At 35.7% G+C, this 16,320-nt stretch overlaps 1 protein-coding gene across 1 annotated transcript in view; it reads left to right on the forward strand.

Annotated features, from left to right (window-relative positions):
* The first annotated feature begins 1,546 nt into the window (after positions 1-1,546).
* Positions 1,547-16,320, forward strand: part of LOC110462019 (argininosuccinate synthase-like) — a 38,252-nt gene continuing 23,478 nt past the window's right edge. Inside the window, exons 1-2 of the mRNA XM_021515793.1 lie at positions 1,547-1,852; positions 9,400-9,468. Of these exons, the coding sequence (XP_021371468.1) occupies positions 1,748-1,852; positions 9,400-9,468 (174 nt within the window). The 5' untranslated portion in view covers positions 1,547-1,747. The remainder of the gene's footprint in view (positions 1,853-9,399; positions 9,469-16,320) is intronic.

Genomic DNA, 16,320 nt, shown 5'->3' on the forward strand with positions numbered 1-16,320 from the left:
TGTGTTCTACCACAATCTTACCAGTACTAGATCGAGTTATATTTTACACATTATGTGTTCGATACTTATTTTTTTCTCAACTTTGATTCTGTTCAATTTTAAACATAGTAGTCCAGTCTTTTAACTTTAAGTACTAGGATGTGTGCATTAAGCAGACCTCGCTGGTAGGGGGCTCCCCAACCCTTGGAAACTTGATGCACTTCATGATGAACTATAGTTATATATGCTCATGTGATATTTGTTTTATTTCATGTATTGTTATTGTCATAACTTGTATCTTATTAAACATTATTTATATTAATCATGTTTGTCGAAATACAAGCACCTGAGAGCTTATGTTAATTACCCTATTCGACATTAGATAAAGCTTCTTATATCTTGTATCATGTAGTTTCTATCTTGTCGACTTTGCATACCCTTGTGTTGACGCTGTGTTATTACCTAATGTTTCACTTGATGTAGTCGTTCTTTTGCATTAAAGGAAATTTATCATTTAAGTCGAGTTGAAGGATGAAATGGTCCACGCTTCTAGTCATACAATGGGTAGCTGCCTGATGGATATTGTTAAACAAGCATTTACTTCACAGAGAAATATGCATGTAATCAAAAGATCAAAACGACGTAAAAAAGTAAAAATGAATCACATTGACACATTTCTAGATCACAGGAATCGAATGTGTTCAAATCGTTACACAAACTCTTTGGTATTATCGAGAGACCAAGGGGTGTGCTATTTCACCTGTAGTGGTTCACCTTACGGCTGTTGGTTCAACCTTACGGCTGTTGGTTCACCTTGTGGTTATGGGTTCTCATGTGTTTTTCGCGTAAATGACATTGACTCCATTTCCTTCCCAAGATCCATCAATCTAGGAGAGTATAAATAGTTGATATGTAGCTTGTTTTGATTATACGTTCTCAAATCTTCACAAATAAATAACACGGGCCAACTTTTAGTCACCGGAGTAAACTAAGCTAAAACATTTCAATAAAAACCAAACGTATCTTCATTAAAAATGAAGTAATGCTATTTGAATAGCCTGTCGCCTATCAATTTTTCAAAAATCGACCTTAACCCATTTAAAGGTCACATGTGTGAGATGCGTTTTCCAACAGTATTGAATAGAAGAGGATGGATACAGAGACCCTTGGGGATCCTGTTATGTGTATGTGTTAATTGTTTGCCATTGACAGTCCAGCTTATTAAAATAATAAAACTAGTTGGTTATTGTCGTTTTTCGTGTTGTTAGATGAAAGTTATGAAATCCCTTAAAATAGTTCAAGAACAATTTCTAGGTTGTTGTTTTTTTGCTTGTTCCATATGGTCCAAAAATGATTTATACAAATATTAATGCTTTTGTCCGTTGAATTATAATGATACTGCTGAAATCATACTTAGATAAAGTCAAAATCCGCTCTACTTGTGAATGAATATAAAACGATAAAGTTACATTAAAGACATGTGTACATGTATGTATTACCCCGCTCACTCTTGGTGATATACACACCTGGATCTGGTGACGGCTGTGACACAGCGGATGTTAGTTCCGACAAGATCTATAGTACTGACGTACACTGGCTGTGATAGAACACGGACTGGCAGCGCCATACCACAGTGGACCAGCGCTAGGCGGGGACGCACATACACTGGCTGTGATAGAACACGGACTGGCAGCGCCATCCCACAGTGGACCAGTGCTAGGCGAGGACGCACATACCACACTAGACCGGTGCTGAAGACGTAGCCATCATGTCTGACGACAAGCTAGTGGTGTTGGCGTACAGTGGTGGACTGGACACTTCGTGTATCCTTGTCTGGTTACTGGAGCAGGGCTACCGAGTGGTCGCCTTCCTGGTAAGATAATCCTCTTTACATCAATCTGACAAAATAGGTGTAGTATAATGTAATGTTGTTTGATAAATGTCTATCCATGATGTTTTAAGGCACGGGTCAAGGAAATAATATTTTGTGGGCTCTTCTTTATTTCCCTCAAAATAAAGTCTACTGGTACGGAACGGTTATCATAGCTTAAAACCAATGTTAATCATGGCTGTTGGTAAAACTTAACTTAAAATATTGTTGTTTATGTCTGAAAAGTGACATTTTATAACAGTACATTTGTGTTCACGCACGCCCTTAAATATAACAAGAAGTAAATACATTTGTTCTAAAAGTGTCATATTATCGAGACATCTGTAAGTAGAAGATTTAAGTACCAAGAATGATTAAACTCAATTAGTTGACTCGGGCTGCAGTGGGCAGTAGTTTTAATTAATGTTTAAGGCTGTAGTGCTGCTGATTGAACTCCTCAAACAATTATTAACAATAACAAATTGTAGGTACCTTTAACGATTATAATAAGGGCTGCTGTTGAAATCAAGACTCGAGGTCGTGAAATCGAGAGGTAACACAAATAACACGTTCATCTTGTGATATGTATTTAAATGAAGGCGATGTCCGCAGACGTATGAGGGACATTATGGGCCACTTTAAATGAAATCACACTGAAATGTCGTAATATAGACACTGTTACATTACAACCACCCGATTATAATCTTTTTTTACAACCGGCCAACCAGGAATATCAGAGACACAACGCCGAAAACTGAGTAGATAGAACAGGAAACAACAAGCTTTTCAAAAGCGTTGCGTTCAAAGTATGTGTACTGACGATCATACAGTGGGACAGAGCAGGCCAATAATATTTTTAACTTTTGTCTTTGCATAAAAATATGGTATACAGAAAGGCTACACGTTACATCGGTGTCTACATAACTCGCGGAAAAAAAAGATAATCGAACCGCTTTTGACGCAGTTCAACTCTGTTATACACCGATGTACAGGTGATGTATGCTAGTCTTCATTTACATATACCTGCAAATGTACGTCATTGTGTTACTATGTACTCTAAGAAGCATTGTAAATAATTACATACTAACCGCGATAACATCCCTTGACGTTTTGAATGGCTGGATGGGTGGTATATAAACACGGGACACCTACAAAACCCCTAAGGTCGTCCATACGTTTGTCGTTATGAATGGCCGGCTGGATGCTTTATGCTGTAGACCATCTAGTGTCGTTCATACATTTGTCCTGAATAGATTATTATTACATACTCACTAATAATAAATAATACAATTCAAATCGGAAATACATTTTCGATGAAATTGTCCAAACAAAACATTAAGTTCGGGAAAAGGTTAGCATGCCACTGTTACACGCATACAGAACTTCAATATACGCCATCCTGACATTACCATAACAACGACCTTCTACCAATAATCTACGATGTCAACTTTATACTTGAACAGCAACGATTAATAAAGTCTATCAAATCATCTTTGCTCACACAGTTTGTACTTCACAAAATGATTCTCTAGAACAAGTCAAAACGTCATCGTTGTTTTTTTGGCCTTGTTCATAACGTCAAGGGGGACATGGAAGTACAATCAATGTCACACTGAGATGGCAGATACATAAATTACATCACAATACAGTAAATACATGTGTTTTTATAAACTAGGTGCAAGACTATACTGTGTATTTATCAAGAACAAAATAGCAGTGGTCCTTATAAATGATTGTAATATAAATAAGGATTGGCCTTTATTTTGACGGCGTATACGGTAACAAGAACGCAGTTGGCAACTGCGTTAGCGCTCCATACAGATTATGTATGTTGCCAACTGCGTTCATACAACCGTATATGCCGTCATAAGAAGGTCAATCCATATATATTTGTATATCAAAACAATGTTTAATGCTACATGCGGTGAAGAAAACCAGTCAAAACGGGTTGCTACGATGGTAACTACGGCAGATTGCCGGGTAACTACGGTAGATTGCCGTTGTTGCTATGATAGTTTAGTTCCAATGAATCTGCGTCAATATATTAGTAAATTAAGAAAATAAACAGTGAACAGCACTTTTTTTTCGTCTTTTTATAGCTTTTGAATTAAGTCATACTAAGTGCAGTGAGTAGCTATTTGAAAATTGTATACATTTACAACGGTCGTAATGAAGGCTAATTGACACGCTTTGCTGGTGACGCTGTCGAATGTTTCAAAACGAATCCGCCATTGTTTTCTTAACTGTCAAAGAAATTTGAATGTGCATCCATGGAATAAGACGTTTGCCAGCATTAGTTTTTGTTATAATTGGTCATTATGGATCCCGTATCCATGTTTTAAGATGTTGAAGGAACCAAGCCATGGCTGTAATCGGACTGTTATCTCACTGAGGCTTTTTGAAACAAGTATCAATCCACCGAGTACTATATTATATAGTATCCTATTATACACGGGTTAATAAGAGAAACATATACAGGTTATTGTATCCTATTATACACGGGTTAATAAGTGGAACATATACATGTTATTGTATCCTACTACATACAGGTAAATAAGTTAAACATATACATGTTCTTATATCCTACTACATACAGGTAAATTAGTTAAACATATACAGGTTATTGTATCCTACTACACACAGGTAAATTAGTTAAACATATACAGGTGATTGTATCCTACTACATCCGGGTAAATTAGTTAAACATATACAGGTTATTGTAACCTACTACGTACAGGTAAATTAGTTAAACATATACAGGTTATTGTATCCTACTACACACAGGTAAATTAATTAAACATATACATGTCATTGTATCCTATTACATCCAGGTAAATTAGTGAAACATATACATGTTATTGTATCCTCCTACATCCAGGTAAATTAGTTAAACATATACATGTTATTGTATCCTACTACATCCCGGTAAATTAGTTAAACATATACATGTTATTGTATCCTACTACATCAAGGGAAATTAGATTAACATTTACATGTTATTGTATCCAACTACATCCAGGTAAATTTGATTAACATATACAGGTTATTGTAGCCTTCTACAATGTACATCCAAATAATTTAGTTAAACATATACATGTTATTGTATCCTGCTACATACAGGTAAATAAATGAAACATATACATGTTATTATATCCAACTACACAGAGGTAAATTAGTTAAACATATACATGTTATTGCATCCTACTACATCCGTGTAAATTAGTTAAACATATACAGGTTATTGTATCCTATTATACACGGGTTAATAAGTGAAACATATACAGGTTATTATATCCTACTAAACAAAGGTAAATTAGGTAAACATATACATGTTATTGTATCATACTATATCCAGGTAAATTAGTTAAACATATACAGGTTATTGTATTCTACTACACGCAGGTAATTTAGTTAAACATATACATGTCATTATATCCTATTACATCCAGGTAAATTAGTTAACGATATACATGTTAGTCTATCCTACTTCACAGTGGTAAATTAGAATTAGGTAAACATTTACATGCTATTGTATCCCACTACAAACAGGTAAATTAGGTAAACATATACATGTTATTGTATCCTACTATATCCAGGTAAATTAGTTAAACATATACATGTCATTGTATCCTACTACATACAGGTCAAATAGATAAACATATACATGTCATTATATCCTATTACATCCAGGTAAATTAGTTAACGATATACATGTTAGTCTATCCTACTTCACAGTGGTAAATTAGAATTAGTTAAACATATACATGTTATTGTATCCTACTACATCCAGGTAAATTAGTTAAACATATACAGGTTTTTGTATCCTACTACATACAGGTCAAATAGATAAACATATACACGTCATTGTATCCTATTACATACAGGTAAATTAGTTAAACATATACATGGTATTGTATCCTACTACATCCAGGTAAATTAGTTAAACATAAGCATGGTATTGTATCCTACTACATCCAGGTAAATTAGTTAAACATATACATGTTATTGTATCCTACTACACACAGGGAAATTAGATAAACATATATATGTTATTGTATCCTACTACAATCACGTAAATAAGTGAAACATATACATGTTATTGTATCCTACTACATGCAGGCAAATTAGTTAAACATATACATGTTATTGTATCCTACTACACACAGGGAAATTAGATAAACATATATATGTTATTGTATCCTACTACAATCACGTAAATAACTGAAACATATACATGTTATTGTATCCTGCTACATCCAGGTAAATAAGTGAAACATATACATGTTATTGTATCCTACTACATCCAGGTAAATTAGTTAAACATATACATGTTATTGTATCCTTCTACACAGAGGTAAATTAGATAAACATAAACATGTTATTGTATCCTACTACATACAGGTAAATAAGTGAATCATATACATGTTATTGTATCCTGCTACATCCAGGTAAATTAGTTAAACATATACATGTTATTGTATCCTGCTACACACAGGTAAATTAGATAAACATATACATGTTATTGTATCCTACTACACACAGGTAAGAGACACATATTCTTGTCATTGTTACATAGTCAAACATACACATACTATACACAGGTAAATTAGTTAAACATAAACGTGTCATTACAAGATTGCACACGTTTGCTACTGGGTTCGTTGGTTTTGTGTGATCATTTCTGAAGGAAACGACGATACTTTATGTTAAAAAACTACATGATGATCTATAATGGTAACTTGGTAGTAGTTATGCTGCTAATGTACGTGCATTTATTACATACTTACTAATAAATATGTGGTTTTTGTTTATGCGATACGACACAATAGCTTTAACCCATATCAGCCCTCGCCGTATCACACCCCAAAAGCCGTATCAGCCCCCGCCGTATCACACCCCAAAACACGTATCAGCCCGCAAAACCCGTATCACACCCCTTTTGGAAATTTATCGTTTTTCAATATTTCAAAACAGAAATTGATTATAAGATAATAGCTTTTATTAATAAGTATGTAATAAACAGAATAAAACATGCCTTTTTCCATATCACACCCAGTATCAACCCTCGACCAATATCAGCCCTCGGGACATGTATTACTCTCTATGTATCTTCTTATTATATCATGCATTCAATGATACATTTTGTTTTATGCAAGCATTGAAATATATATATTAAAATGAAACTTAATGACTGTATGTATGTGTTTATGTACATGGGATTGCTTGATGTGTTTACGATTACGAATAAAGGGTCACATTATCACTTCGTAAACCCGGTATATATGTATGTATTTTTCATTTTATTTGCTTACTAGTAGTACAGTACATCTCTTACAGAACATTGCTATATTTTGACCTTTTGTCAATATTGATTCTCTATCAGCGTACTCTTCCTCTTTCGTTTTTTTTTTGATAATGATGTTGTATATACGTTCCAATCTAACACCCCAAACCTGTCCCTATAACGTCCTGTACCGTAACTTATCTTCCTTCTCCCTGTCGCTCAGTTTGCCCTGTTACACACACACCACTTCGTGCACACTACCCTTTATTACTTGTTCGTTCTGGTGTAACTATCAGTCGTCTATCACTTTATCGTGCAGCACGAACTGGTGTCGCCAATAACAGTGTACATTCCTCAAAGTATGTAAGCTAAATGTTTAAATATACATCCATTTATATTTTATGCATGTGTATGCATCTCTTCCCTTGATCTTTGTCACCATTAAAACTCATCTTACCACTTTATAGTGTGGTAGACATACTCAGAATCGTATATATACATTATGCAATGATTTAGTGGCATCTGAAGTTATCTGATGACGTTGAATTAAATCCATGTCCCTTGTCTGCGAGCGCATCTGACTCGTTCCTGTTTTCAAATATCAGCAACCACCTTGGTACCGATAAACATTATGCATTTGTTCATCTTAATGTCCAAAGCCTAACACAAAAACTCGACATTCTATATACTTAATCATGTAGCTTTACAATATTATCCTTCACTGAGACATGGCTTAGTACTTATGATTTTTCTACTGACCTTACCTTGCCTGGCTATGCCGACCCGTTTTGTTACTGTAGGCCCGATAGATTAGGCGGTGGTATATCTGTTTATGTCAAAGACGATATCTCCGCAAAAATAGGAGCATATTTAGAGTTACCTACCATTGAATGTATGTGGTTAGAAATAGTCCTTAGATTTGAGAAAATCTTATATGGCACCTTCTATAGACCTCTCTCGTTATCATGTGGTCTCATATTTCAAAATATATTGAACTTGCTTATAATACTGGTACAGTGTATATATAATATTGTGATAATAGGTGACTTTAATGCTAATCTACTAGTTGATAATCAGTGTTCTCACTTACACGACATATTTATTACCTTTAACTTGTAGATTCCCCAGCTTTTTTTACTGACGCTTCCACGTCATTGCTGGACATAGTTTGTACTAGCGATATTAACATTATTGGGAAATGTGTTGTTCGGAAGGATTTCTTGAAAGGTCTTCTTCATAAACTATCTTGTTTTGGTATTCGGGGTTCATTACTAATTTGGTTCGAAATTATCTTTGTAATCGTAAACATAGAGTTGTTATTAATGTTAAAAGTTTAAATTGGTCGAACTTTTAAGCTGGGGTTCCTCAAGGTTCCATATTGGGCCCCCTTTTGTTTCTTATTTTTATCAATGATATTGTAAAAGACATTAATGCTGCCATTAAGTTATTTGCAGATGACACTTCCTTGTACACCATCATCGATTCTCCAAGGATTAGTGTCGGAATTCTAAATAATGACTTAAATAAAATTCTTGAATGATCCAAGAGATGGTTGGTAAACTTTAATCCTGCTAAGACAGAAACAGTACTGATAAGTAGGAAAACTGTACCCCTTTTCATCCTCATCCTCTTACCATGAATAATATAACCATTACTGAAGTTAGGTCACATAAACATCTTGGTTTATTTCTGTCTGGAAATGGCTGTTGGATCGAACACATTAACTATTTAAAAGATATCACCGAATATTAACATTTTACGGAAATATAAGTTTACCTTAGATCGCAGGTGTCTTCAAAATTTGTATTTCACTCTTATTCGACCCATATTGGAGTATGGAAATATTATTTGGGACTGTCTTACTAAATCCCTGTCCCACTTATTAGAAGACCTCCAACTGGAAGAAGCATGCATATTAACTACTAGGCTCACTAGTAGAGTTAGCATTAACGTTGAAACGGGCTGGCTTCCTCTATAGCAAAGGCGTAATTCTTCCACTGGAGATGGATCTACATAAGTTGTAAAACTTGTTTCCAAATGCAATTTCAACAATTGTGTATTGCTTTACATCATACCGTAAATGAAAAAAAAAAAGTTTATATCAATCCGCCGAGCCTTTTTTACTAAGCTGAAGAAGAGAGAGAGATGTAAATATACAGAAATGTGTTTCATGGTTAAATAATAATGAAAAGATTTTAAATAAAATCAGACTTATGGGTTAATGTTTAGACGGATACTGTTTTAATACAGAAACTTCGTGTTACAGGCCAATGTCGGACAGGATGAAGATTTTGAAGCAGCCAAGGTGAAGGCTGCTAAGTTAGGAGCTGAAAAGGTGAGCTTTCCTGTTCCTTTAAATGTTATCACTTTTCATGAATGCTTTTCCTAAATTAATGACACATACAAGTCAGGTTTGTATTGATGGATATATTCATTGAAAAATTCAAAATAGCCCCCATTATATAATCTCTAAAACACTCATATTTCATACATTTGAATAGTCTCCAAAGGGAAACATACATTGGAATAGTCTCCAAAGGGAAACATACACTGGAATAGTCTCCAAAGGGAAACATACATTGGAATAGTCTCTAAAGGGAAACATACATTGGAATAGTCTCCAAAGGGAAACATACATTTGAATAGTCTCTAAAGGGAAACATACATTGGAATAGTCTCCAAAGGGAAACATACATTGGAATAGTCTCTAAAGGGAAACATACATTGGAATAGTCTCCAAAGGGAAACATACATTGGAATAGTCTCCAAAGGGAAACATACATTGGAATAGTCTCCAAAGGGAAACATACATTGGAATAGTCTCCAAAGGGAAACATACATTGGAATAGTCTCCAAAGGGAAACATACATTGGAATAGTCTCCAAAGGGAAACATACATTGGAATAGTCTCCAAAGGGAAACATACATTGGAATAGTCTCCAAAGGGAAACATACATTGGAATAGTCTCCAAAGGGAAACATACATTGGAATAGTCTCCAAAGGGAAACATACATTGGAATAGTCTCCAAAGGGAAACATACATTGGAATAGTCTCCAAAGGGAAACATACATTGGAATAGTCTCCAAAGGGAAACATACATTGGAATAGTCTCCAAAGGGAAACATACATTGGAATAGTCTCCAAAGGGAAACATACATTGGAATAGTCTCCAAAGGGAAACATACATTGGAATAGTCTCCAAAGGGAAACATACATTGGAATAGTCTCCAAAGGGAAACATACATTGGAATAGTCTCCAAAGGGAAACATACATTGGAATAGTCTCCAAAGGGAAACATACATTGGAATAGTCTCCAAAGGGAAACATACATTGGAATAGTCTCCAAAGGGAAACATACATTGGAATAGTCTCCAAAGGGAAACATACATTGGAATAGTCTCCAAAGGGAAACATACATTGGAATAGTCTCCAAAGGGAAACATACATTGGAATAGTCTCCAAAGGGAAACATACATTGGAATAGTCTCCAAAGGGAAACATACATTGGAATAGTCTCCAAAGGGAAACATACATTGGAATAGTCTCCAAAGGGAAACATACATTGGAATAGTCTCCAAAGGGAAACATACATTGGAATAGTCTCCAAAGGGAAACATACATTGGAATAGTCTCCAAAGGGAAACATACATTGGAATAGTCTCCAAAGGGAAACATACATTTATCGAATTCCGTTATACTTTTTGCAGACAATGTTTTGGGGATCCTACTCTTCTTCAGTCTCACTGAGGGGTGTTTTTTGTAGCTTTATGTTAGATCCATTTAGATTATTTTTGTTCAGCATGCATTTTTGGGAAAATGAATCAGAACCTTCCTCTTTACCTATCATTAAGTAAGACTAGACTAAGACTAGTGTAATAAACCTCAACCTAGAACATTATTGCAAGTATCACGTGATAAACCTGAACCTTGGTAGGTTTTGTTACAATTAGCAAGGGGCGATAATAATGTTAACAGCATAAATATATTAAAGAAGAAGTCGAGTAATGTGTTATTCCACTGGACATTCTGGTACACAAACGCACAATACAACATAGTGTTCTATCGTTATAGAGTTTTGTGGGATAACATGGTATTCTATTGGTTTCTATCGTTATATGGTGTTGTGATATAACACGGTGATATATCGTTATATAGTTTTGTAATATAACATGGTGTATTATCGTAATATTGTTATATGATATAACATGGTGTTCTATCGTTATATGGTGTTGTGATATAACACGGTGATATATCGTTATATAGTTTTGTAATATAACATGGTGATCTATCGTAATATTGTTATATGATATATTGTGATGTTCTATCGTAATATAATGTTGTCATATAACATGGTATTCTATCATTATATGGTGTTGTGATATAACACGGTGATATATCGTTATATAGTGTTGTAATATAACGTGGTGTTTTATCGTAATATAATGTTGTCATATAACATTGTATTCTATCATTATATAATTTGTTTTACATAAGATGGTGTTATAGCGGTATAAAATGTTGATATAACATGGTGTTCTATCGTTATATTGTTGTGTGATATGTAATATGGTATTCTATCGTTATATACAATGTAGTTCTATTTCATCGAAGTGTTTATGATTCTGGTGACATTTAAAGCGTACATCAATTAAAATTGGAAGAACAGAATCAACATATGAAATATTGTCGTTATTTATGACTGTATTATAAAAGATGACCGTCTGTCCATTTCCACGCTGTCATTTATAAACTACGATGCACTACTTACTAGAGTGCACATACATGTATTGTTCTGCATGGTAGGTACCAGATGGGAGTTAAAGGGGTTTATACTAAGTTAAGGATGATGTGTGGACTGCATTAATCAGGATCTCATCCTGCGTTAATTGGAGTAGTACACTGCTTACCAGTTGATGTAGCTAATCACGGACTAGTCTGGGGGTATAGTCTGAGTTAATCACGGACTAGTCTGGGGGGATAGTCTGAGTTAATCAGGGACTAGTCTGGGGGTATAGTCTTAGTTAATCAGGGACTAGTCTGGGGGGATAGTCTGAGTTAATCAGGGACTAGACTGGGGGTATAGTCTGAGTTAATCACGGACTAGTCTGGGGGGATAGTCTGAGTTAATCAGGGACTAGACTGGGGGTATAGTCTGAGTTAATCACGGACTAGTCTGGGGGTATGGTCTGAGTTAATCAGGGACTAGTCTGGGTGTATAGTCTGAGTTAATCACGGACTAGTCTGGGGGTATGGTCTGAGTTAATCAGGGACTAGTCTGGGGTATAGTCTGAGGTAATCACGGACTAGTCTGGGGGGATAGTCTGAGTTAATCAGGGACTAGACTGGGGGTATAGTCTGAGTTAATCACGGACAAGTCTGGGGGTATAGTCTGAGTTAATCACGGACTAGTCTGGGTGTATAGTCTGAGTTAATCAGGGACTAGACTGGGGGTATAGTCTGAGTTAATCACGGACAAGTCTGGGGGTATAGTCTGAGTTAACCAGGGACTAGTCTGGGGGTATAGTCTGAGTTAATCAGGTACTAGTCTTGGGGTTATAGTCTGAGGTATACAGGAAATAATGATGAGGGGCCTATTGCCTGAGTTAATCAGTGATTAGTCTGGAGGTATATTCTAAGTTAAAATTGCGTAACATCTTGTCAATGTCACATCAGATGGATCCAGTAATCGGATCAGGTAAGGGATGGAGAGGAATATGGTATATGGGTTCTGCTTTGAACAGATGGGCTATTTACGCGATTCATCGATTTTCAGACTGAAACTAGAGAGGGACAAGGCGTTAACTATTAGAACAAATACATGTCAGAACCACTGTTTGCGTTTCTACCATATCTATTTAGTCGGCAATGAGACGAACTAATTGATCTACTTCGGAAATTAACACCACTTCCTCACTTGTCGGTATAAATATTCCTGTCTGAGCTAATTATCAACAGAATCGATACGTAACCGTTGACGGGTTACTTGCCATATAAGTCAGCTTAACGTATATAGCGTGCCATTTCATTATTGTTATACCATGTGTTTGTTACGTATTTTAATTATACTTTTAGGTTAAAAAATGACAATAATTTTCACGAAATAATCAATCTCAATAACATTAAAAAAGAACTAATTAAGAATTACTAATTTAGTTTCAAACTTTCGAATATATTAAAGGGGGTAAATGATGTGGATGAAATGTCTTAATAATGTATATGTAAATATGCTTATAATAAGCTGCAGTTTCTGTTTTCTGGCACCGCATGTCTGTTGTAAATTAACCATATAATATAATAACCTGCGCTGGTCATTTTACCTCGTCAATAATTCATCCTAAAGAACTAGGTAAACAAGGAGACAAATTATCGCTCCTAAACCGTCATAAAACAAGGAAGCAATGCGCTCAATCAATTGCGATCTTGTGTAAACATAACCTCACTATAGCATGTAGTATTCATTTTCATTTCATTCATTATGTTTGAATCGCAAGTTATACATTCCATAATTACGTATAGGACTAATATGTCGATTGTGTCTATTCTACCACGTCAACTGTGATGGACGTGTATTACCCTGTATACCTTCTAACCCATGCTTGTTCATTATGTAAGGTATCCAAGATAATACAATTATTTATATTAGGCTGTTTCTTTCGAGCATGCAACATTTATCATGTGATGCCTTTTTCTTAGTTAAATATTGTATCATTTCTGACGCTGTTTTGCCTGTTTTAACGTACCTTGGAATGTTGTATTTGCCTAATTTATCTAGATATACGAGAAAGTATGAGAGCCATTGAAGATGCATTGTACCCTCTGTCTTAGCCCTATCCTTCAACCCGGACAAGATAAGATTTGTTTGTGGCTTGTGGAAGTCGACAACTTTGCACAACTCGCTTTGATGAAAATACCTGTATCTCCAATTGTGGGTCTGCAAACCCCATAAGCTTCATTTCGAGTCGCCATTTGTTATCTCAATTCGACAGATGATAAACTACAAACAATCCTGACGTTATGCTTTATTGTTGGTTGGTTCGTACGCAAGTTTCAAATATATACAAAATCCATGGTTTTACATGGGTTTTCACCAATGAGAAGTGCTGTTATATCGCTGATAATATACCACAAAAAAGTTGTAATATGAGTGGTTGTATGGTGCGTAATATGTCGCATTGTACAGTTGGTAGTGCACCGACCGGTCGAACGCTTTGATGTTCTACTCAGCTTGTCAACAGTAGAATATATTTATATCTGGGATTGGTAATACGATCTACACTCGGCAGTGTTTTCGTGGTATGGCACTATAAAGATCAGAACTACAATGCATCGTCCTGCACACACCTACTTCACCACTACACCCTCAATCACGTGATAAAGGGGATCACGTGGTAATACACGCTTAGGTACGGCTTCTCCCACACCCTCCTCACTCGAGTCCCTATATAGTCCCAATTATTCTGACGTTGTATCGACTTTTTTGTTATATCGGTCTGGCGTCGAATAACGTCAGAACTCCGGCCCTCTATAACATGCGGGAAATAATCGACCCGCGCCAGGGTCGCTCTTCAAACTGATATTTTAGATACAAATCGTCACTTTCACATTTCTTTTATATCTGGGATCAGTCTATACTCGGCAGTGTTTTCATGGTACGGCACTTTAAAATCAGAACCACAGCGTTATTGTCTTGAGATGAAATAGGCCATATGTACATGAGTTTCCATTTCATATGAGATTTATGAAAATTCGTGAAGAATTTCATAAATTTAATATGAATGAAAAAGAGTGTATGATCCTTTTTATCACATAATCAATATTTGTGGCATTTATTCGTGTAAAACAACAATTTTCATGAAACCTTGAAATGTAAAAAGCTGTCATTTTGACGTCATGTACTTGTCCTAGGCGTGACGTCACAATTGAAACTTGCAACCAATCACAATGCTGATAGGTCATATTACATGGGTTAATATTCACTGGAAAACAGTACATTATATGATAAGTAATGTTCTGTTTGTTTTAGGACGAACAATGATCAAATACCAATGTGTGACGAATTTTCTCACATCTTTCACTAAATTGTCCCCTGTTTGACCTGTTCAAGATTTCCGTGTAATCTCCTTGAGTATGATTCTCTGTCAACCCTATGGTATGATTTCACTGTCAACCCCTAGGGTATGATTTCTATGTCAACCCCTAGGGTATGATTTCTCTGTCAACCCCAAGGGTATGATTTTTCTGTCGCCCCTAGAGTATGATTTCACTGTCAACTCCTAGAGTATGATTTCACTGTCAACTCCTATGGTATAATTTCTCTGTCAACCCTATGGTATGATTTCACTGTCAACCCCAAGGGTATGATTTTTCTGTCGCCCCTAGAGTATGATTTCACTGTCAACTCCTTGAGTATGATTTCTCTGTCAACCCTATGGTATGATTTTCTCTGTCAACTCCTATGGTATGATTTCTATGTCAACCCCTATGGTATGATTTCACTGTCAACCCCTATGGTATGATTTCTATGTCAACCCCTATGGTATGATTTCACTGTCAACTCCTATGGTATGATTTCTATGTCAACCCCTATGGTATGACTTCTCTGTCAACCCCTATGGTATGATTTCACTGTCAACTCCTATGGTATGATTTCTATGTCAACCCCTATGGTATGATTTCTCTGTCAACCCCTATCTTATGATTTCTCTGTCAACCCCTATGGTATGATTTCTCTGTCAACCCCTATGTTATGATTTCTCTGTCAACCCTATCTTATGATTTCTCTGTCAACCCCTATCTTATGATTTCTCTGTCAACCCCTATGGTATGATTTCTCTGTCAACCCCTATCTTATGATTTCTCTGTCAACCCCTATGTTATGATTTCTCTGTCAACCCCTATGTTATGATTTCTCTGTCAACCCCTATGGTATGATTTCTCTGTCAACCACTTTGGTATGAGTTCTCTGTCAACCTCTCTCTTATGATTTCTCTGTCAACTCCTATGTTATGATTTCTCTGTCAACCCCTATGGTATGATTTCTCTGTCAACCCCTATGTTATGATTTCTCTGTCAACCCCTATGGTATGATTTCTCTGTCAACCCCTATCTTATGATTTCTCTGTCAACCCCTATGTTATGATTTCTCTGTCAACCCCTATCTTATGATTTCTCTGTCAACCCCTAT

Source organism: Mizuhopecten yessoensis, unplaced genomic scaffold (assembly GCF_002113885.1).
Source record: "Mizuhopecten yessoensis strain PY_sf001 unplaced genomic scaffold, ASM211388v2 scaffold10723, whole genome shotgun sequence".
Lineage (NCBI taxonomy): Eukaryota > Metazoa > Mollusca > Bivalvia > Pectinida > Pectinidae > Mizuhopecten > Mizuhopecten yessoensis.